The sequence below is a fragment of the Dromiciops gliroides genome, chromosome 1 (assembly GCF_019393635.1).
Source record: "Dromiciops gliroides isolate mDroGli1 chromosome 1, mDroGli1.pri, whole genome shotgun sequence".
NCBI classification, from domain to species: domain Eukaryota; kingdom Metazoa; phylum Chordata; class Mammalia; order Microbiotheria; family Microbiotheriidae; genus Dromiciops; species Dromiciops gliroides.
In genome coordinates, this window is record NC_057861.1 from 97,914,890 (window position 1) to 97,939,515 (window position 24,626).

The following is a 24,626-nucleotide window of genomic DNA, read 5'->3' on the forward strand; positions in this document are numbered from 1 at the left end:
TGGTAAGTCATATAGTCTTATGTAAATGTTAATCATTTATTAGATAGAATTTAGCAGCTAGGTCTATGCTTTTATAAAGCAAGTAATTTTTATTGTTCAGGCTAACTCAAGAACAAAACTAAGGTACAGTTTTAAAAAACAGCTTGTCTTTTGATTAAATGACAAAATAATGTTCACTTTGCTTTTGATGAACTAGCTTACTTCATGAAAATAATACCATTTATATTTTCTTAAATGATAACAGTAATGTTTTAAAAATAATGTTTAACTTGCATTGTTATTGTTATGTAATAACTTACTGTTTTTATTGTTATTATATTACTAAATGAGGACATTTGTATAAAGCATCATGATAATGAGGTATAGGCTGAGGGTCAAATCCCTGTGCAGGCCATTTTGATTTGCTCTTTCCAACTGCCAGAGATTATTGTCCTAACTCACAGTCAACTCTTGAAAATGTATGGTATCTCTCAAAGTCAGGGGAAATAGAGTAGTGGAGGTGGAACACCCTCCTACCGCCTTTATTCAAAACCACTTCAAAGCCTGTCCACTACTGTTGTTAAGTCAGTAACTTCAGTTTTGTGTAACACACAGACACACATAGACACACACACACACAAGGACAGCTTCTTTTTCCTACCTTGGTAAGGTTAATCTTCCTAAAACATCTAAACCCATATTTTCATTTTGAATATAACACATACTTTAAGATGCTTAATGAATATTATATTACTTTTTAAGCTATCTTATATTATCATTAGGGAAAGTTATGTATTGCTATAGGTGCAAATATTTGTATAAAAGTGATATATGTATACTTACGATCCAAAAAAAATATAGAATCATAGATTCTTTTGAAAGGGACCTCAAAGGCCATCAGATCTTATCCTTAGCCAACTTATTAACTCTCCTGAGACACTGGAGTCTAGCCTTCACTTGACAATCTGTGATGACTAGGAATTCCCAACTTCTAAGGGAGTCTATTTGTCTCTCTGTCATTTTTATACTTTATTAAAGTGTTTTCACATGATGCCTCATTAGAGTAAGTATTACACTGAATCTTCTATGTTTATCTTTTGGTAGAATTGTCTTGCTTTATGTTGTCATGTGAAGTAAACTATGAGATGCTTTCATTATAGTTATTAATAAATGAGATCTTTAAATTATGAATCGAGACAGCATATTGTAATGGAGATGGTCCTGCAGGTGCAGTTAGGAACACATGGGTTCAAATCCCACCTCAGAGACTTACCAGCTCTGTGATCTTGGGCAAGTTACATAACTTCTAAATTGAAGGGGTTAGACTTGGTGGACTGCCAATCTGTGATCTTGAGATGTAACTACTGATTGGAGGCCCTTGTGACAACATGGAATCAGGACTCAGCTCCCATCCTTCAGCACTTCTTGTGTTGACTGCAGTGACTTCAGAGATTGCTTGATTTGGCCTGTCTCTATGCACCATTTGATATGTATAAAAAGCTGTTTTAGAATAAGAAATAATTTAATTCTTGGTTTGTTTCAGAAAATATCAGCAGATTAAAGAAATTACAGTATCTGAATTTAGCTTTGAACAACATTGAAAAAATTGAAAATTTGGAAGGTAAGATTTTTCTCTCTAATGTTGAAAATAAAGATTTTTAAAAACTAGAATATTGTTATCCATGATAGGGACTTTGATGGCAGAAATGACATTAGCTAGTATGGTTAGTACTGTTTACAACTGGTAGTTAGTCAGTATATTAATACATCATTTTCTATTGTAACCTGTTTCATGTAAAATACCTGTTGTCTCTTATCAGATCATATGTTCATTTAAGGCACACTCTATTCATATGCTAGTAACATGTCATTCATCCAATATTATTGGGGAATGAAGTCTATGACTTTGGGAAAATCACTTTACCTTAGTTTCTTCAGTAAATGTAAAATGGATAAAATAATATCAATCTATCTACCTATAAAGTTGTTGTGAATAAGACATTAAATAGCTAACAAAATACACCATAAATGTGAATACTTTTGTTGGTGCTTTTCAGTGGATTTGTTATTTTTTTATATGGATTCTCTCTCCATTGATATAGGTCCCATTATGTCCATACCTTATTCTGTGTAATTCCTGTCATTATTGTTCCCTACATCTTCCATGGAGGATCCACTCGAAGTGCTGGAGGCCTTCATATAATTCTCTTCACACTTTTAGGGCACTTATGCACTTTTTGGACTTGTTATCTATTTTTTCTTGACAAGTTCCATGCCATGCATCAATAATGTACTTTATCCCATTTCTTGCATACAGAAAATTGTTGATAACATATTATAGCTTACTTATATTCACATTACATCTTTTAATTACTCTTGTAGTGGTCATTTATTATTTTTCCCCCATAAGATCATGTGTATTTTAAAAATGGTTTTCCAGTCATAAAGAATCACTAAGAGGGGGCAGCTAGGTGGTGCAGTGGATAAAGCACCAGCCCTGGATTCAGGAGGACCCGAGTTCAAATCTCGACCTCAGACACTTGACACTAGCTGTGTGACCCTGGGCAAGTCACTTGACCCTCATTGCCCTGGAAAAAAAAGAATCACTAAGAGAATTTTGGTGTTTAAAAGATGTGGTAGTGAACAATTAGAAGCACTGAAAGTACTGCACAATTTTCTCAATGCAATCTTGTTTCATCTCCTCTAATTCTATTATGGATCTTCTTCACTATCCATGTATGTTATTTGACTACCATATAGATTTTGATGGACTGACCTGACAGAATGGCCATCCAGGTTCATGTTATAAGCTCAGAAATATGCATTTTTATTGACTTTGGTTGTCCACTGTGGATGCAATACTTAGATAAATCTATCCTTACTACATATTTTATTGAAGAATCTTTGTAGCATTCTTGTTTGCTGTATAGTTTGTCATTTAAAAATTTATTTTATTTTCTACTATTTGGCTTCCAGGTGGTTAGGAGATTTTCTAACTTATTAGTCTATCAAGATGATGCAAAATAATTATCGCTCCTATTGCTCCCCACCTCCACACCCCGCTCCCACACCCCCGCCAATGTCAACTGGTAGAGTCAAGACCCAAAAAGCTCTCATTGGGCATGAACATTGAGCTGAGTCCACTAAAGTGAAATTTCAGAGCCAAATGTAAAAACTTACACTTGGAATCAAATAATCAACTGCACAAGAAGTATGAAGAAGTGTGGTTAGACAGAAGTTTGGAAAAAAAGCTTGGGGTTTTAGTGGACTGCAAGCCCAATTTGAGTCATGAGTTTTGATTTTATGAAATTTACAGGGATTTTTGTTAGAATAAAAACACTGCAACTAGAATTAAAAAAAGTTGTTGATCAAGAAGAATATTTTCATTAAAAATATCTGATAAAATAATATCCAAGATATATAAAGATTTCATAAAAATAGAAGACAGAGCTCCTCTCTAATGAGTCAGCAAGTAAAGGATATGGATAAACAGTTTTCAAAAGAAGAAATACAATCAACAATCATATCATATGATCTGCATCACTAATAATAGAAATAAACATGATAATTTTATTTCTTATCAAATTGGCAAAGTGATAAAAAACAATGTGAGCATGACCATGGGGACTAGGCACACTAATACAGTGTTGGTGAAGCTGCGACATCTATGATGATTTTATCCTCTGATTCTATGATATCAGGGCAGTTCTCCTTAATAATTTCCTGGAATATGGTATCTAGATTCTTTTTCTGGTCATGGCTTTCAGGCAGTCCAATGATTCTCAAATTGTCTCTCCTCGATCTGTTTTCCAGATCAGTTGTCTTTCCAATGAGGTATTTCACATTTTCTTCTATTTTTTCATTTTTTTTATTCTGCTTGACTGATTCTTGGTGTCTCATGGATTCCTTATCTTCCAACTGTCCCACTTTAATTTTTAAGGCATTGTTTTCTTCGGTGAGATTATGCACCTTTTTTTCCATTTGGCTAATTGAATTTTTTAAGGTATTGTTTTCTTCAGTGAGATTATGCAGCTTTTTTTCCATTTGGCCAAATGAATTTTTTAAGGCTTTGTTTTCTTCAGCTTCCTTTTCCAAGCTGCTGATTCTTTTTTCATAGTTTTTTTGTTTTGCTTTCATTTCTCTCCCCATTTTTCTTCTACCTCTTGCAATTGATTTTTAAAATCCTTTTTGAGCTCTTCTAGGAAGGCTTTTTGTTCTTGCGACCAATCCACCTTCCCTTGTGAGGCTTCAGATGTAGACAATTTGAGGCTATTGTCCTCATCTGAGTTTGTGTTGGCTTCTTCCCTATTGATACAGAAGCTCTCAATGGAGAGGGCTCTTTTTTGCTTCTTACTCATTATTGCAGCTTATTTATTTATTCTTTAAGTTGAGGTCTGCTCTGGGGGCACCAGGGTCCCTGTTTTGGGCTTCTTGTGCAGGGGTATAGGTGCTGTGTGACCGGGCTTTTACTCTGAGGCCTTTATGGTGTGTGGAGATGCCCCGCCCTGCACTTCCTGTCTGATTGTGCTCGTCCAGCCAGGCGCCAGACCCCGGCGTCTGATCCCGCCGTTCGTGGCCCTCTCGGCCGGTGCAGGTAAGTTTTTCCACTGTCCTTCTTGGCCACCAGATTTTTGAACCAGGTTCCGGGAGCCTCAGTTGTTCGGCTGTGGCCCGCAGCTCCTGCTGACTTGCCCCGACCCCCTTGGCGCTGGGTTGCTGCCCTGCGCAGGGCCTCCCTTTTGCCCGAGTCAGACCGACCTTTTCCTGAAGTCTTCTAAATTATCTCTGGTTGGAGGACTGTGTCTCTCTGTCTCTTTGCAGATTCTGTAGTTTCAGAATCTGTCCAGAGGCTTGATTTAATGTTCGTTTTGAGGGAAAAGAAGGAGAGCTCAGGCAGCTTGCTGCTTCCTCTCCGCCATCTTTCGAAGCTGCGACATCTATAAAACACTTTGGAATTAATTGGGAAAGTTAATCAACTTTGTATCTGTCCTTTGAATTGTCAAACTTACTACTGGATTTGTGCCTCAAGGAGTTCAGTGAGAGAATATTCCCACATATACCAAAGTATTTATAGTAGTGCTTTTTGTAGCAGGAAGAGAAATCTGAAAAGTAAACAAAATTGGAAACAAAGTGGGTCCCTACTGAAGAAACTGTTGTCTGTGGAAAGTAGGAGAATATTGTTGTACTATAAGAAATGTCAAATATGGGTAATTCAGATAAATGGGAATTATTAATGCTTAGCACATTTCCTAGCACACAGTAGATGCTTAATAAACATTTATTGATTGATGCAAAGTAAAAACAAAACAAAACTAGGTGAATGATAATACACGACAACACAAGTAAATGAAAAGAACATTAAGAGTTTTCAGAATTCATATTAAATATAATGACCAATGTCAGTCTCAGAGAACTAATCAGTTTCATAATTATGAAACATCCTTCCTCATGGTAGAGAAATAATGAACTGCAGGTATGGAAAATTTCTATCCTTCCAGACATTTGCTACTGTGTGTACTGTTTTTGCTTACCTACTTTTTCTTATTATATAAGGAAGGATTCTTGGGGAGGAGGGGCGGAGGGAGTTCTTTAGGAAATGCCTGTGGTATAACAAAACAAAATGTATCAATAAACTGTTAAAATGAAAAAAAATTCCATGGTTTTGTTCCGTTTTGCCAGCTAAAATCATCGTAACTCTTCTTTGTATGAAGTGCAGTCATGACACTGGGTAATGAGTAAATACTGGAAAAAATACATGGAAATATAAAAGACAAAGGATAATATCAGCATATTAACTTACTGAGTATTTAGCATGTCTTTTATAACAAAAACTTGAAAGTTTTATACAGCATAATCTATCATCTGTCAGAATTTTATTGTAAATCAAACAGAGAGAACTTTTTCCATAAGTTTGGCCATTTAAATCTATACTAAATCATATTTGTTTCTTTTTTAAGCACAGTTGAAAGAAAAGACTATATTTGGACTCTTCTCAGTGCCCTAAAGGTATAGAGTGGGTCTGGTTTCAGGCCAACAGCTTTGTGGTCCCTCCCCTCCCCGCCCCCCCCCTCCCAGCAGGGGGCCGCTTGGCACAGGAACTCAGCTTTGAGCAGAGGCTCCAGCTCAAGCAGGGCCTGAAGAAGGGCCTGGGTTTTGTGGGAGTTGGGCTGGGCTGGGAGTTCACCTTAAGGCACTGAGGTGATCCCCACGTGACTCGGAGCTCAAGCCCTGATTTGAGTTTTGTTTTGAAAGGTTATGTTTACACAAGCACTGTTTAGTGGGGAATGGGGACATTCTTACTCCAGCATAGGGTTGGGGCCTAAGGCCACAATCTGATTGGTTAGTAAATGGAGCAATCTGATTGGTCAAACCCCAAGACAGTTAACACAGTATTGTTCCGAGGGGGAGCTGACACTCTTGCCCAGAATAGGTTAAAGCCTGGTATCGTAGTTTATAAATTCTGATTGGTTAACTGGTACCACCTGATGGGTTCTTAGGCTGTTACTGTTATTCTGTATAAATAGCAACTGTAATAACTGTAATAACCAAAATATAAATGAGGGGTATCAAAATGCCTTAATGTGATTGGTCACAGGAGACCCCTTAAGGGGTATAAATAGAGGTGACAGACCTCACTTCAGTGCACTCTCAGACATATTCAGAAGAGTGCCCATCTTCGTGAAGATGAATAAAGCCTTCACTCACCAAATGCTGCCTGCTTGGGATTTTTGAACAGCGACCTGCTAGCAACACTAGGGCTGCCAACACTTGAGCTGCTGACACTCAGTCTGCCAACACTAGAGCTGCTAACGCTAGAGCTGTGCAACATGAAGAGTGGTTAGCTGCATTTCTAACATAGTGAAGCGAGTCCTAGAATTCTCAATAAAGATTTAACTTTTTGACCACTCAGTAAGTAATTTATAACAGCTTTAGGATAAAAACAACTACAAGAAAATTTCATTCTCTGATGAAGATTAGTTACCTAATACATAGGAACCTATTACAACATATATGTTTATTACATCTTTGCTCTTCCTGAGAGCAAGGTAGTGCTTAGACTACAGAGTGATTAAAACATAATAACAAAATAGGAATATAACATAGAGACACAGCAGTGTGAACACTGAATAGAAAAGATGAGGACCTACCCTCTCCCCTGTTATAACTGAGATTTATTGCTTCCTTTCCTTTGTTCCCCTTTCCTAGAATATACTCTCTTCTTTTTGCATACTAAATTTCTACTCCTCCTTTGAAGTCAACTCAAAAACTACCTTCTGTGCAGTTTTCCTTTCTCCCACCCGGTTATATAGATGTGTTGGTTAGTGTTACTGAAGTAATTTTTTTTTTTTTGCTTTCTTCTAAAATCTTTGTTGTAAAGGAGGTTTGCTATCAATAGAGGGGTGGATACACACATATACACACACTTGCGTTGATATGTACACATATGTACATATGTGTATTATGAATATACTATAGCAAGAAAGGGTGGCAATAAAAATAAGATGAAGTTAAAAATAAAATGTATCTATAATTAAGATGCTATTGCTTGAAATTATTGACACATCTCATTCCTTTGTGAAACCCCCTTTAAGCATCAGCAGTGAGCAACCAGAATGTGTGATGCTAGAAAACAAGCATATTCTAAAGGTCCTAATCAAGAATGGTCAAACCTAGTTTGTTCAATTTTCTTTTCAAAATCAGAGTACCTTCACATATTAATTGTATAAGAGCCTCTTCATTCTCTTTTTTGACATTTGAAAATGTTTTTATTCATTTTAAACAAAAAAAAATCAGAAAAGGAAAAAAGAACATTTCCAGGTATATAGCAGAACATGACAAGATTCAATATAAAACAAGAACATTTTCATTTCACAAAAACCTATGTAATGAATCCTACACATTGTTTTCAAAGCAACCCAGCTTTTCTGTGCTTCCTTCATTCTGTCTTTTTATTTATTTATTTATTTGTTTGTTTGTTTGTTTGTTTGTTTGGTTGGTTTTTTTGTGGGGCAATGAGGGTTAAGTGACTTGCCCAGGGTCACACAGCTAGTGTCAACTGTCTGAGGCCGGATTTGAACTCAGGTCCTCCTGAATCCAGGGCCAGTGCTTTATCCACTGTGCCACCTAGCTGCCCCCCATTCTATCTTTTTAAAAGGCATTATGCTGTTTTTATTTTCTGTGATGTTTTCTTTAGGATGAATTCCTGCTCCTCCTTCTTCCTCCTCCTTTCCTCTTTTCCTTCTCCTCCTCTTCTTCCTCTTCTTCTTCTCCTTCATCTTTGTCTCAGGAACCCTCAAGGACTCCGGGCTCATATAGAACAGGGTTTGGAGGAAGGATGTGTACAAAGGGATATGTACAGGTGAGTGTAATGTAAGAATCATGTAAAAAAGGGTCTTATTGGTTGGCTGACTCCATAAAGGTGTCATACCCTAACCCTAAAAATTCTGAGGAAATCTGAACAAATCTTAGGTATAGCTCATGTCTTGGTTTCACCAAAAATAGGTTCTGTGTACCCCAGAGTCTGGCATAGATGGTGGTATCTGGCAAAGGGCAGCCTGGGACTTTCCTGACAAAGCACCTCTTCCCATCCACTACTCTCTTATATTTGTGAGTTGTAAACTCCTTGAGGGCAGATGCTATTGCTTTTTGCAATTTATTTTAATCCCCAACACTTAGCAGAATGGCTGGCATATACGTTTACATATTCATTCATTTTCTACACTCCTTCTCTAGGTAACTTTGTCAGCTCCATGGGTCTAGTTATCATCTCTACACTAATATCTCCCAGATCTAGATATCCAGCTCTTAGGATGGATCCTAATGATATCAATAGCTCTACATCACTAGCCGCCTGTTTGACCCTTTGAACTGGATGTTCTATAAGCATTTCAAACTAAGGAGGTCCAAAACCACTACTCATTGTCTTTCTCCCAATACCTGCCTCTCCTCTGAAATTTCCTACTCTTGTTGAGAGCACCACTATTCTTCCAGTCACATAGATTTGTGATCTTCATGTTCATCTTGATGCCTTGCTCTCCTGGACCCTGCACCTGCTGCCAAATATAGACAGTTCTATTGGCAACAACTCTTACATTGGTACCCTTTCTCTCTACTCACATGGCCATCACACCAGTTCAAGACCTACCATAATAGCTTCCTGATTAGGCTCTCTGCCTTAGCTCTCTTTCCTTTTCAGTGCATTTCTACACACATGTGAAAGTGATTTACCTAAAACATATATCTTACCATGTTTCTTCCCTATTACCTCCAGCATCAAACATAAATTCCTTTGGCATCTAAAACCCCTCAAAGACAGGCTTCAACCTGCAGCCAGCCTCCAAATAACAGGGCTTTTACCCCCTATCATTTATTCAATGGTTCAGCCAAACTGGTCTTCCTTATACATTCTATCTCGCATCTCAGTGCCTTTACATTGACTGGTTCCCACCTACACATCTTGGCATTGTGAATTTGATCCCAAATTCGAGTTTCATTCGTTAGGTCTTTACTGATCATCCTAGCTCCTCATATACAGCCCTTACCCAATTACTCTGAATTTATTTTTAATATATTTTAATATATTTCGAGTAGACATATATATATATATATATATATATATATATATATATATATATAATTTTTCTTTTTTTATGGTATGGGCAGGTCACTTAACACCATGGATGCATTAGCAACTCCCTTTTTTCCTTTTTCCTCTGCCTTTTCTGACACCTCTACCCCTTTACTCTTCCAGCACATATCTTGGCAATATAATGATTAAAAAATACAACTAGAGGCAGCTAGGTAGCTCAGTGGCTAGAGTGCCGGTCCTTGAATCAGAAGACCCATGTTCAAATGTATCCTCAGATACTTAGTATCTTTGTAACTGAGCAAGTCACTTGACCTCTATCAGACTCAGTGTTCTCAAATGTAAAATGGGCATAATAACAGCACCTGTCTCTCAGGGTTGTTGTGAGGATCAAATAGATAATATTTATAAAGTGTTTAGCCCGGTGTCTGGAAGATAACAGACACTAATGATTCTTTTCTTCTAATCTTGTGCATTTGCATGATTTTTAAAATAAATACTCCCATTATTTCCAATGAAAATATCAATAGTAATCTTACCCTATTGAGGGAATGCATTGAAATCCTTTTTTTTTCATTAGCAAGTTGATGCAGGGAAGTCTCACCATTCCTCCTCAGCAGTGTGGTTCAATGTTTGATTTTGAAACCAGAGAAATATGACTGCAGAGCAATAAATTATGTTGAAATAAATGTGGCATATCATAGCATAAATACATTTTTTGTATTCTGTTGATCTGTCTTTCCCATTTACGACACCCTCCTCCTCCCTAAGCAAATAGAAACCAAAACATACTGTAAAGCCCCAATATATAGCTGCATTGTCTAGCAAAAAAAAATCCACATCAGCCATGTCCCCAAATATGTCTCTTTTTGCATTTTAAATTCATCATCTTTCTGTCAAGAGGTAAGGTGCACCTTTAGATTCATGGTTCACTCTTGTATTGATTAGAGTCCTAACATCTCTTAGAGCTATTTTTCTTTGACCTCCAGATGTGAATCTCAAATTTCTGGGTATCCCATTGGTACCTCAGACTCAGTCTTCTCAAAACTGAACTGAACTTTCTCCCCAAACTTGCTCTTCCTTCTGGATTTCTTATGTCTGGGGTACCATTGTTCACCGTTTCTCCCATGTTTGTAAACCCAAAGTTCTTATTGATCCTTCACTCAGTTTCAGAATCCTGTCATTTGTATCTGTTCTATTGGTCCCTTCTCTTGATTCCTACTGACAGGATTATCATACTCATGAGTCTTACTGTCAGTCTGCACTACTGCAGTAACTCTTTAACAAATCTCTCAACACTATGCTTCATGATCTTGCCAGAATGGTTTTTCTTATGCATAGATCCGGGGTCGGGGGTGGGGGGGGGAGGTTTTCTGTGGCCCATTGTTACAAAATCACAATCATATCCAACATGCAGTCATTCATTAGTAGCCATGTGAATCAATTTCATATTCCTTTACCTGGCATTCAAAGCCCTCAGCAGTCTTATATCAATATTCAGCATTATTTCCTATGAGCCCTCTCCATGTTGTCTATATACCATTCAAATTGGACTGCTGTCTTTACACTGAACATGCATGGCATTCTTCTGTCTTCTATCTCTGTGTTTTTGTTTAGAATGTTACTTATGCTTGGAATGTCCTTCCCCCACTACTGAATTCCTAACATTCTTAAAAAGCCACCCCAAATGCTATGTCTTACATGAAGCCCCCCATAAATCTTCTAACTTCCTTTAGGACCTCATAGAAATTTGTTTCCCAACTCTCTTTCTACTTATTTGATACCATTTTAAGGGAGGTTGAAGAGGGAGACCCAGATCAGTTTGAAAAGTTCCTTATTCAGTTCTATGAGATTACAGAGAATGACCCTTTGAAGCCATCTGAAGGGAGACATGAGCACTGGTACCTTGCTATAGTTGTTTTTCAGTCCTGTCCAGCTCTTTATGAATCCAATTGGGGTTTTCTTGGCAGAGATACTGGAATGGTTTGCCATTCATTCCCTTCTCTAGCTCATTTTACAGATGAGGAAACTGAAGCAAACAGGGTGAAGTGACTTGCCTAGGGTCACACTGTCTCAGTGGCTGAGGCTGGATTTGAACTTCAGGTCTTCTGACTGCAGGTGCTCTATACATTGCACCACCTAGCTGCTCCCCTACCTTGCTCTAGGAAACTAGGTAATTCCTTTGGTTGTCTTCCAGTTAATAGGGCTGCTTCAAAGATAACTGGTGACTGAAAATCACGAACACTATCCCGTCTGATACCAATATTCTGAATGGAATGTTTGTGGAGGAACTGGGGACTCTTATTACCTACATTTGGGAAAAGCTATATGCAACAAATACTCAAAATCTGTTTTGTAGATTTCCCTGGAATTACAGTCTTAAGTGGGGACATATAAAGAGAAACTAACCTACTCTGGGTAAAATTTAGTTTGACTTTGTCTTATCCTAGATTTCCTGTGGGACCCTGAGCTATGGATTATTTGGAATATGATAGTTATTATATGTGTTGGTATTCTATCCCTCATTAGTTAGTGATTTCAGAGAGGGTGGGAACTATGTCTTAACACAGTGTTCTGCACACAAAAGACACTACATTTTTGTTAAAGGAATGAATGACTTTTCACTTCTACCTCACAAAGCAATTTGTTTCGCAACTCTCTATTGCATTTATCATGTCATGGTATATTACAGTTATCTGTTTATTTTATCCCTGCCCTAGTCTATGAGCTCTCTTAGGTCAGTGATGGGGACTTCTCTATATCCTTTAAAACTTAGTATGATGGCCTGCTCAAAAGAGATGCTTAAGAAGTTTAGGAAGTTAAGCAGGAAGTCAGCAGTTCTAAGTGTTAGGGCTTTTATTGATACACAAGTGCAGGCGTTCTTTGCTCCATACATTCTTTCCTCACCACTTGGTATTGTTTCATCATTTCCCCCCACAGGATGTGAAGGATTGGAAAAACTTGATCTGACAGTAAATTTTGTTGGAGAATTGAGCAGCATTAAAATTCTTCGGCATAATATACATCTTAAAGAAATTTTTCTTATGGGTAATCCATGTGCAGACTTTGAAGGATACAGAGAGTTTGTGGTTGCTACTCTCCAACAATTGCAAGTATGAATATTTTAATGGTTCTAAGTACTGTATTTAGTACATTGTCCCAAACTGCGCTCATTATTTTCCCCCCCAAAACAGCCCATTTTCCAGACTGTACTAATGCGATCTAGGACACCACCATCCTCCTAGTCCCCTAGGCTTACAACATAGGTGTCATTCTTGACTCCTCACTCTGTCTCACCCCACACATCTAATCTGTTGCCAAGGCCTATCAATTTTACCTCTGTAATATGTCTCAAACATATCTTCTTCCCTCCTTTGGTACTGCTGCCACCCTGATTCAGGCCGTCATCATCTCACACCTGGACTATAGAGTACACTGCTGGTGTATCTGCTCACCACAGGTCTCTCTCACTCAAGTTTATTCATCTTTCTAAGTGATTTTCCTAAAATGCAGATCTGACCATGTTACTCAGTAAACACCAGTGCTCCTTATCACTTCTGGGATCAAATACAAAATTTTCTGACATTGAGAGCCCTCTCTAACCCAGATTCATTCCTTCCCCCCCCCCCCACCCCCCGTCCCACTCCCATGTACTCTTTGATCCAGTGACACTGGCCTCCTGGCTGTTCCATGAACAAGACACTCCATCTTTTTCTCTGGCTGCCCCCACCATGTCTGGAATGTTTTCTTCCCTCATCTCTACTACTGGTTTCCCTGGCTTCCTTTAAGTCCCAGCCAAAATCCCATCTTTTACAGGAACATTTCCTAATCCCTCTTAATTATAGTGTCTTCCCTCTGTTAATTTCCTATTTATATGGTTTATTTGTACGTATTTGTTTGCTTGTTGTCTCTCCCATTAGTTTGTGAGATCCTTGAGGGCAGTGATTGTCTTTTGTCTTTTTTTTAGTGTCCCCAGAACTTAGCACAGTGCATTGTAAGTAGTAGGCACTTAATAATTATTGACTGACAATCATATAAAAAAATCTAAAAGTAAAAATTAGAATAATGCTAAATTTGTTTTGTTAGCAGATGAGACCTTCTGGATAGGTAGATCATGTGGATAACTGAAGTTTATTACCTTTAAGGATTGAAACTTTTTTTGTATTTTGACACTTTTACTTTGTTTTTGTTTTTGTGGGGCAATGAAGGTTAAGTGACTTGCCCAGAGTCACACAGCTAGTAAGTGTCAAGTGTCTGAGGCCAGATTTGAACTCAGGTCCTCTTGACTCCAGGGCTGGTGTTCTATCCACTGTACCACTTAGCTGCCCCTATTTTGACACTTTTTATGAAAACCATTCAGAATCGCATTGCTTTATTAAATAAAATATGATAAATATAATTTAACCTATTCTTAATGACAGCATCATTATCATGCATGAAAATTATTACACTATATTGCTCTGAGAGATTATTGGGATCTTCAAGGTTTTTTATTGCACACACTAAATGCATATACTAATATACATTTGTAGGTGTTGTTTGTCCTTCATAATCAAAGAGGACCAAAATAATATCCGATTGTCAGGGTCATTGTATAGTATTTCTGGATGTGGCTGATCATACTAATACTGCGTTGGAAGACTGTACCATAGGTTGAGCACAAATAGCCCATATGACCATTTGGGAGGGAGATATCTCTAAATACAGGAGGCAGATGTCTCTAAATGCATTTGTAGATAAAAATTTGCAATGTCTTTCAGTGATAGTTCTCTGTTTTTTATGAATATTTCTCTAATGTGGGTTTCTTTTTTAATTTGTAATTTATTTTTTAACATTCATTTTTTACAGTCTTGAGTTCCAAATTCTCTCTCCCTCCTGCCCCTTTCCATCCATTGAAAAGGCAAATGATATGATACAAGTTTTACAGTAAAGTTACACAAAATATATTTCCATATTTGCCATGTTGCAAAAACAAAACCAAAAAAGCAAGAAAAAATAAAGTGAAAAAAAATGCTTCAATCTGCACTCAGAATGAATCAGTTCTCTCTCTGGAAGTGGTTCTCACTTTTCATTATGGCTCCTTTGGAACTGCCTTGGATCATTGTCTTCATCAGCGTAGCTAAGTCATTCACAGTTGATCATCCATATAATACTGCTGTTTTGTGTGCAATGCTTTCCTTGGTCGGTTCCCTTCACTTTGAATCAGTTTATACAAGTCTATCCAGGTTTTTCTGAAACCATTCTGCTCATCATTTCTTATAGCACAATAGTATTCTATCACAAATGTATACCACAACTTTTTCATCCATTCCCCATTTGATGGGTATCCCCTCAATTTCTAATTTTTTACCACTACAAAAAGAGCTGCTGGGGGAGGCTAGGTGGCGCAGTGGATAAAGCACCAGCCCTGGATTCAGGAGTACCTGAGTTCAAATCTGACCTCAGACACATGACACTTACTAGCTGTGTGACCCTGGGCAAGTCACTTAACCCCCATTGCCCCGCAAAAAAACAAAACAAAACAAAAAAAACAAAACAAAACAAAACAAAACCAAAAGAGCTGCTGTAAATATTTTTGTACATATATGTCCTCTTTCCTTTTCTTTATTCTTTTTGGGATACAGATCTAGTATTTTCCGGGTCAAAAGGTATGCCCAGTTATATAGCCTTTTGGGCATAGTTCCAAATTGTTCTACAGAATGGTTAAACCAGTTCACATTTCCACTAACAGTGTATTAGTGTCTCTGTTTTTTCACAGCCCCTCCATCATTTATCATTTTCCCTTTCTGTCATGTTAGCCAATCTGAGAGGTATGAGGTAATTTATCAGAGTTGTTTTAACTTCCATTTCTTTATTTCTTTTCATGTGACCATTCATAGCTTTTATTAGACTGGGTTTCTTGGTGTAACTTTTTTTTTTTAATGAGCCTGCTTGTCAAATTTGGAGATAACACAAAGCTAAAAAGGATAGTAAGCATGTTTGGTGAAGAAGCTGTGTCCAAAAAATATCTTGACAGGCTAGAAGAATGGTTCAAATAATAATATATAGTCTAGTAGTAATAAATGTATAAATGTAAAGTTTTGCCTTGGTTCAAAAACTCGACTTCCTAAGTATAAGCTAAAGGAACATGGAAGACAGCAGTTTGTATGAAAAAAGATCTGTGAATTCTAGTGGATATCAAACTCAAGACAAAACAGTCATGTCAGGGGGCTGCTATAACAAAGAACAAGGGGAGTATGGGTCCCATTGTCCTATGACGTAGACCTCATATGGAGTACTGTGTTCAGTTTTGGGTGCCATGTGTTAGGGAGGGCATCAATAAGTCTTGTGAGAGAGAACCCAGAAAGGAACAACCAGGACAACAAAGAAACTTGAAATCATGACATAGAAAGATCAGTTAAAGGAACTAGGGCTATTTAGCCTGAAGATTTTTCAGCAAGTGTTTTCTGTTTTAGCCTCAAAGAGTAGAACTAGGAATAAAAGATGAAAATTGCAAAGGCCTTTATTTATTTATTTATTCATTCATTCATTCATTTATTTATTTATTTAGCAGGGCACTGAGGGTTAAGTGACTTGCCCAAGGTCACACAGCTAGTAAGTGTCAAGTGTCTGAGGCTGGATTTGAACTCAGGTCCGCCTGAATCCAGGGATTCAATCTACTATGCCACCTAGCTGCCCCTAACTTTGCCTTTATTCAGATAATTGAAAAAAAGTTAAAAGTTAAACAGCAGAGAGCCAAGTGAAATTCCCTGCCATCAAGGACCTTACAGTCTGAGAGAGACAACATACATGAACCTATGTATAAACATGATATATAAATTAGGGAGTCACAGTAGGAAGGCAGTAATAATAAAGAGGCCTAGGAAAGGCTTCAACCAAAAGGTGAGACTTTAGCCACAACTTGAAAGAAGCCAGGAAAGCTAGAGGCAGAGATGAGGAGGGAGAGTATTTCTGGCATGGGGAACAGCCCTTGAAAATAGTTGCTATAGAAAGATGGAGTGTATTCTGTGAGCACCAGTAAGGAGGCCAATGAGTGTATGGAGGGGATTAAGGTATAAGAAGATTAGAAAGAGGGGGCAGCTGGGTGGCATAGTGGATAAAGCACTGGGCCTGGATTCAGGAGGACCTGAGTTCAAATCTGGCCTCAGACACAACACTAGCTATGTGACCCTGGGCAAGTCACTTAATCCTCATTGCCCCCCCCCCTCCCCCCGATAAAAAGACTGGAAAAGATAGGAAGGGGGTAACATTTTAAAGGACTTTGAACACCAAACACAATTTTGATTTTGAATTTGATTGGTATTGGAGCCACTGGAATTATTTTTCATGCATTACTTAAATTACGTCACTATTATGACACACTATACATTCATGTAGTTAAAATATTCCAACCAGGGTCAACATAAAGTCATTTTGAACAGCTACATTTGAATATTATTATTATTACTATTATGGTTATGATTATGATAATGATTATGATTTTATTATAAGCGTTTGGACGGCAAGGAAATAGAGCGATCAGAGAGGATTAAGGCATTGCAGAACTTCTCAGTAATTGAACAAAAAATCAGAGACCAGGAAAAGGCTTATTGTCTCAAAAGATCGAAAGAGAAAGAAGAGGCTGAGAGAAAACTTCAAGAAGAGGAAGAGAAGGAAAAACAGAAGGAAAACAGAAATAATCTAGACTTCAATGACCATTCGTACATGGACACCAACAACTCTATGTATGTAAACTAACATTCATGTTCATTATTTATTGGTGATTCAGAATATCAATAGAAATTGCAAAACTCCTTTTTCTGATCAGGGTTTTTACAAATTCATTTTACATTCAAAGAAACTTACTTCCAAGACCATAAACTTCCAGTTACTTGATTACAGATGACAACTCTATGGATTAAGGACACCAAGTTGTCCTCTTAGATCAGGGGTTTTTAAATTTCATTTTGTGAACTTTAAAATAAAATATATTTTGATAAGAGTACTTCAATATAATTGGTTTCCTTTTTTAAGTCTAAATATTTTATTTTATTCATTTAAAAACTTCATTCTAAGAAGGGTCCATAGACTTCACCAGACTGCTAACGGGGTCCACGATGCAAAAAAGGCCCTGAACCCCCTTTTCCATCAATGTATATACAAACCTCCTACTAAAGCCCAGTACTTTCAATTATCATTTAAATTATTATATCTTAAAATACCCTCATCAAAAGCAATGGAAGATACATGATCTGACTTGTTTATAAATCTACAGGTCTGCCTTATGTAATATATGTGTTGTTGAAGAGTTCTTTGTAAATCACATTTTAAAAAATTTAAATTATACTGTCATTATAATGAGGAGGGAGACATTAAACTGGGAATTATATGTTATATTCTTTTGCAAAGCATGTCCTTGATTGCAAGCATCACAAAACATGCCCCTGATTATATTTTGTATTTTGCAAATTTCATTTTATTTATTTTAAAACATTCATCCTATATAAAAGGATCACATATTTCTTCAACCTCAACTAAACAGTCTAATCTTTACTAGTCTTTTTATTTTTGCTAATTTTTTTCTGTTTCCTCCAATTATACTGTTCACAGTTACTGTGACTATCATATTATTCATTGAAATTGGTCCTGAAGTATTGGTTAACTTGAAACTAATCTATTAACAGTTTTTCCTTGTGAAATCATTTCAGAGAGATGGGCTTGCATTGTAATGGTTTTCTAATAAAAGTACATGTCCCCATTGCATTTCAACATGTATTTGCTGATAAATAATTTTCTTTCCTGAATTTCTAAAACTCTATTAATTTAGATTGCAAAATGTTGAAAATGACACCCTGTATGGGCAGTTAGGTGACATAGTGGATAGAGCACCGGCCCTGGATTGAGGAGGACCTGAGTTCAAATCCGGCCTCAGACAGTTGACACTGACTAGCTTTGTGACCCTGGGCAAGTCACTTAACCCCAATTGCCTCACCAAAAAAAAAAAAAAGAAAGAAAGAAAGAAAATGGCACCCTGTAAATCTTTTCCCCAACAAGAAGGAAAAAAAGAGAGGAAAAATAATGTAACCAGTTACTTCAGACACAAATATTACTATAGTTTTCTCATGTGGTAAAATTTACCTTGGAAGCTTGCATCTAAGTTTGCATCAGGAATTATTTCTTTTTTTAGTGATCAAAATTATGGCAATCATAGTGTGCCTCTGTATTTAGCAGGATGTAAGTGACTCAGATAGACCTTTCTTCCCTAGCCTGTTTTTTCTTATTTAGGATGCCTCAAAACTATTGGTGTACTTTGAAGTTTCAGTAACTAGACTTTAGGGACATCCCTTTTTTTTTTTTTTTTTTTTTGGTGAGGCATTTGGGGTTAAGTGATTTGCCAAGGGTCACACAGCTAGTAAGTGGTAAGTGTCTGAGGCCAGATTTGAACTCAGGTACTCCTGACTCCAGGGCTTGTGCTCTATCCACTGCGTCACCTAGCTGCCCCAGGGACATCCTTTTAAGCTTTAGTAGCTTAAATTAACACTTGGCCTTTTTTGGACTCCCTATATTTGCCATTATAATAGGTCATTATAATAGGTCAAAATTGTGATGTTTAAAATCTAATTTGGGTCCTACCTGCCTCCCCCCCCCCCCCCGCCCCAGTTTTGGTGGGGGGAGGGAACTGGCTAAGATTACTGATAAATTCAGCAAGAGTTTAGGCTTTTGAGGATATATATATATATATATATATATATATATATATATATATTTAGTGGGGCAATTAGGGTTAAGTGACTTAAGGATATATTAAAGAGAAAAGACTTTTGTCTTTACTCTTTACATGGGACCCTGTAATGCCAGAAAAGTCTATCTACTTTCCTTTCTTTCTATGTCTGAACAAATAGAAGCCCTCTCTTTTTCTTTGTCCCTGCCACCACATGAGGTTTCTGAATGAAAAGATAGAAATCCAGTGAGCCAGACTCAGCTTCTTACTTCCTGTCTCCCTCCCCAAAAGGGGAGGTCCTTCAAGCTGATTGGTTGAGGGTGGTCTCCTGTTGATGGCTTAGTCCACAACCTCTGAGAACAACACCCCATTCAGGGCCAGTCAGATGTGGTCTTGATTTAATCATTCTTAAGTGGGTTCTCAGTCAGTTTCTCAGTCTCACCCAATTCAATCAATTCCAAATCAGTCCTCAGGTGGGGACCCTGGGCATCTGCCAAATCCCATTATTTTATCACAAAATGAAATAAGATTAGGCAGCTGGTTGGATATGTGAAGGAACTGAGAATGGAGAATAAAGGACGATAGCCAGTTTGTAATCTTGAATGATTGGAAAGATGGGGATGTTCTCAAGTTTGGAAGAGGGGTAAGTTTTAGGGGAAAGAAAGTAGATTTTATTTTGGACACACTGAGTTTGAGAGTTGGAACTGACCAGCAGGCAGTTGGTAATGTTGGACTAGAGGTCAGGAGAAAGAATAATAATGGGTTAATAGATCCAGGAGTCATCTTCATAGAGGTAATACTGTGACATGGTAGCTAAAGCAATCACCAAATAGGAGAGTATATAGAGAAAAGAGAAGAAAATCCAGAATTGAGCTCTGGAGGACACCTGTAGTTAGTAGGCGTGCTATGGATGGAGATGTGGCAAAGGAGACTTAGAAGGAGAAGTCAGATAGTTAGGAGAAGAGTTGAAAGAAGTATTACAAAAACTCAGAGAGGAGAGTACCGAGAAGAAGGACGCATTTGTGTGTGTGTGTGTGGGGGGGGGGCAATGAGGGTTAAGTGACTTGCCCAGGGTCATACAGCTAGTAAGTGTCAAGTGTCTGAGGCCGAATTTGAACTCAGGTCCTCCTGAATCCAGGGCTGGTGCTTTATCCACTGTGCCACCTAGCTGCCCCAGAAGGATGCATTTTTGAAAAAGGAGGATTTGATTTGGCAATTAAGAAATACAGATCACTTTGTAGAGAGTAGTTTTATCTGAATGTTCAAGTTGGAAGCCAGATTGCAGAGAGAATGAAGAAAGGAAGGAAGAAAATAAGCATTTATTAAGTGCCTAATAAGTGCTAGGCCTTGTGCTAAGAGCTTTTTAAATACCTCATTTTAACCTCATAACAACCCTGGAAGGTAGGTGCTATTATTACACCCCTCCCCTTTACAGTTGAGGAAATTGCGACAGGTGTTAAATGATTTGACCATGTTCATACAGCTAGTAAGTGTCTAAGGTTGGCTTTGAATTCAGGTCTTTCTGACCCAGCGTTATTGGTATCAACACCAGGATTCAAATTGTTATTGGCAGTTAAAAATTTTACATACCAGTGAGCTGCAGATAAAATAATAGAAAGGTGTAGTGGAATTTTATTAGTAAAATATTTAAAATGTCCATACCCTCATGATTTATTTAGGAATAGGAGAAGAGCGGGTAATATGTAAAGGGAGGGTTCCCTTCTGGCATCCAAAGTAGTGGGGCTGATATGGAGCCAGAAGTGAAACATTTGGGAAACTCTGGGAAAAATCAGTCAATCAACAAACATTTATTATATGGCAAAACTATAGTAGATGCTAAGGATACAGATACAATAAATGAAACAATCCCTGCTCACAAGGAGCCTATATTCTGATGGAGAGAACAAGGACTTATAAAAAAGCAGGTGCAATATGGTGAAATAAAAGGTATCATAAAATGGGTTTGATGCATGCCCAGACTTTGTGAAGGTCACTGTTGTACTTGTTAAGTCGTTTCAGTTGTGTCCTACTCTTGGTAACCTCATTTGGGGTTTTCTGGGCAAAGATACTGGAACAGTTTGCCATTTCCTTCCCCAGCTTGTTTTATAGATGAGGAAAGTGAGGCAAACAGGGCTAAGTGACTCACCCAGGATCAAATAGCTAGTAAGTATGAGACTGGACTTGAACTCAGGTTTTCCTTACTCCTGACCTGTACTCTATCAACTGTGTCACCTAGCAACCCATGTAAGTCATTACCTTCTCAGCAACTTAATAATCCCTGAAGTCTTCCTAGAGCACAGAGAGGCTAATTCAGCTGCCTGAGGTCACAAAGTTCGTATATGTCAGAGAGAGGACATGAATTCAGGTCTCCCCAGTTTTGAAAACAGCTCTCGTTCTACTACACCAGGCTGTCTCTCTTGCAGGTCATTGAGTAACATATGAAAGGGTTGCCAAGTAGCAGCCATTCCCAAAATGCAAAGAAATCAGAACAGGGCAATGTTGTGTCATTATAAATAGGGAAAAAGTAAAGATAGCTGACATTTTTGTAGCACTTGATAATATGCAGAATCCTCTACTGCCTCCTTTCTTTTGACTCTCATAGCAGCCTCACTGTGAGGTATGTGATACCTCTATACAAAAATCATTCCTCTGTGTAATAGACATCTAGCTCAGTTTGGGTGGTCATTCTGGGGGTAACAGTTATACCATTGTACTAGAATGTGAAAAAAGACTGTTAATTCTGCTATTTTCATGTTCCTTGGGCTTGTTCTTTTCTAGTCCATATTCTCTGCTGCAAAAGAAGGAAAACGAACAACCAGCAACAGAAGAGAAGAAGGTTAATGAAAAGACACCAGATGAATTGGACAAAGAATTCTGGGAGAAGCCCACCTTATTTACCCCTGAGTCTAGAATAGAAACTCATAGATACTTGGAAAAACAAAGGAAAGATAAAGAAAGATTAAGGTACTATCACTAATTCATACCTTGGTAACTGATTAAATTTTTATGGATTTCTCAGAAATCACATTTCTTTGTTAATTATTTTATGCCTTTAGCCTAAAATTCATATTAGTGTACTTTGGTTTTCCTTGCTAAATGCAATGTCTTGGACCTTTTCCTATTAAATTTTGCCCCTAAATTTGCTAGTAATAAACTTAGTCCTTTAGACACCATTGAATATTCCAACCTAGGATGATATTAAATAACTTATGAGTGATATTTTAGATCATCAATTAGTACATATACCAGTTTAATACAATCAGGGTTGTTGATTATCATTCCAGTCACCAGACAGTTAAATAATAGCTAATATATGTGTATATACATCTCTATAGCTATCTTTCTATCTCTATTTCATTTATCTATCTATTATTTATCTCTTTTGTCTTTCTTTATGTCTGTCATCCATTTATCTATCATCTATTTGTCTATCTATCCATCTATCTCTATCTATTACGTTTAGGTTTGCAAAGTATTTTATTTATTTATTTATTTATTTATTTATTTTTTTAGTGAGGCAGTTGGGGTTAAGTGACTTGACCAGGGTCACACAGCTAGTAAATGTTAAGTATCTGAGGCCTGATTTGAACTCAGGTACTCCTGAATCCAGGGCCGGTGCTCTATCCACTATGCCACCTAGCTGCCCCTGCAAAGTATTCTAAAAACATTATTTCATTTAATCTTTATAAACAATCTTGTGAGATAATAGATGCTCTTTTAATCTCCATTTTACAGACAGAAAAAATGAAGCTGAGAGGTTCAATGATTTGTTCATGGCTATAAACCTACCTAGTAAGTGTCCAAAGCAGGATTAGAACTCAGGTCTTCCTAACTACAAGTCCAATGTTCTCTCCACTATACCACCTCGTTGCCTCATAATCCCTAGAAAAATTTCTATGTTTTCAAAAGTAAATTTTTAAAAATATGGTAATAAGGTCTTTTCATACTTTAATGTACATTTTGACTTTGACACTTTGAAAGAGTGTAATTTTCATCAGAATAGATACTTCTCCCACTAATGTAGATTACTCTCTCCCTTCTGTTCTTTAGTTGCTAAGACCAGCTTCTAGTGAGGGGCCCCTTTGCATTTAACTATGCTTGGCCTTAGATAACAGATCTGATCTGTCACTGACCTTGAACTCAAGACCTTACAGTTTGACAAAATCTACCAGAGATTGTGTTTCACTGGTACAGCTTTTGAGAACCCAGAGTTATACATGAAAATGACAGCAATGGCGGGGGGGGGGGAGTTCATTTCATAAAAATGTCTTATTGATGAGCAGAATTACTTGTGTTCTCATTAAGTTCTCTCATTAAGAGTTTGTGTCAAGTAATCAGTTGGCCATATTGATTAACTGAAAAATAGATTCTATTTTTTCCACTTTAAAAATAGAAGCAGCTAATAAAATAAGTAAGTGGAATATTATCTTTTTTAAAAAAGCCAATTGTGAAGCCAAGATATATTCAACCTGATTGTCCTGTTAATGCTCAGATTGGGAAGAGATAAAAATCGCCTCCCCTTTCCTTGAGAATTTTCCCTTTCACTGTAGCTTACTCTTTTTAGAGGAATGGATGAGCTGATTTCCCTAAGTGCTTGCCATGTATGACCAGCCAGGAGAATGGCTCCCCCATTGCAGTTGGCACATGCATGTAGAGAAGGTGTGTACGTGGGCTGGAAGTGTTCTCCAAGAAGCATGAAACTTTCAACACACGTATACACTCTTCAGGTCTTGTACGCCTCAGGGCCTGTGCACGTGTGTTGCATTTGAGTACATGACTCTACATTTGCGTTTCTTGGGGTGATATTTTCATTTTTACAGGAACCTGCTCTTTGGATGTCTATTGCTATATCACTATAAGAACAGTCCATGGAATTGGGATTATTTTTTCCTTACAAAGCTAAGTCGATTATTTAACACCACCCTTTGATCTTTAAAGTGTTTGCAAATTGCTTATTTGATGACGTTTGACATTAATTGATTCATGATCTCCAGAGTAGCCCTTTTAAAGTTTGTTAAAGATAGGTACAGTGTCATTCCTTTCATCTAATTGCTTAACCCAACTCATAACATCTACCACTTAGGGGAATATTGAGGATTTGGGGCCTATGTGGAAGCAAATTAAAGAACATGATCAGTGCATTTAATAAAAATAGGTAGCATTATATACTGCCTTAAGTTTTCCAAATGCTTTATAGATATTATCTCATTTTATCCTTATGACACTGGGAGGTGGAGGGATGGAGTGGGGAAGGGAACAGGCATTTATTTATTGCCTGCTGACCAGGTGCTGTATTTTATAAATTTTATAAGTGTTTTATAAATATTATCTCTTTTGATCCTCACAACAACCCTGTAAGGT

General features: G+C 37.5%; 1 protein-coding gene across 1 annotated transcript in view; it reads left to right on the plus strand.

Annotated features, from left to right (window-relative positions):
- The window catches only part of DNAAF11 (dynein axonemal assembly factor 11), a 105,262-nt gene that overhangs the window by 28,268 nt on the left and 52,368 nt on the right, over window positions 1-24,626 (plus strand). The window contains exons 3-6 of the mRNA XM_043978462.1: window positions 1,523-1,600; window positions 12,506-12,678; window positions 17,057-17,289; window positions 22,044-22,229. Of these exons, the coding sequence (XP_043834397.1) occupies window positions 1,523-1,600; window positions 12,506-12,678; window positions 17,057-17,289; window positions 22,044-22,229 (670 nt within the window). The remainder of the gene's footprint in view (window positions 1-1,522; window positions 1,601-12,505; window positions 12,679-17,056; window positions 17,290-22,043; window positions 22,230-24,626) is intronic.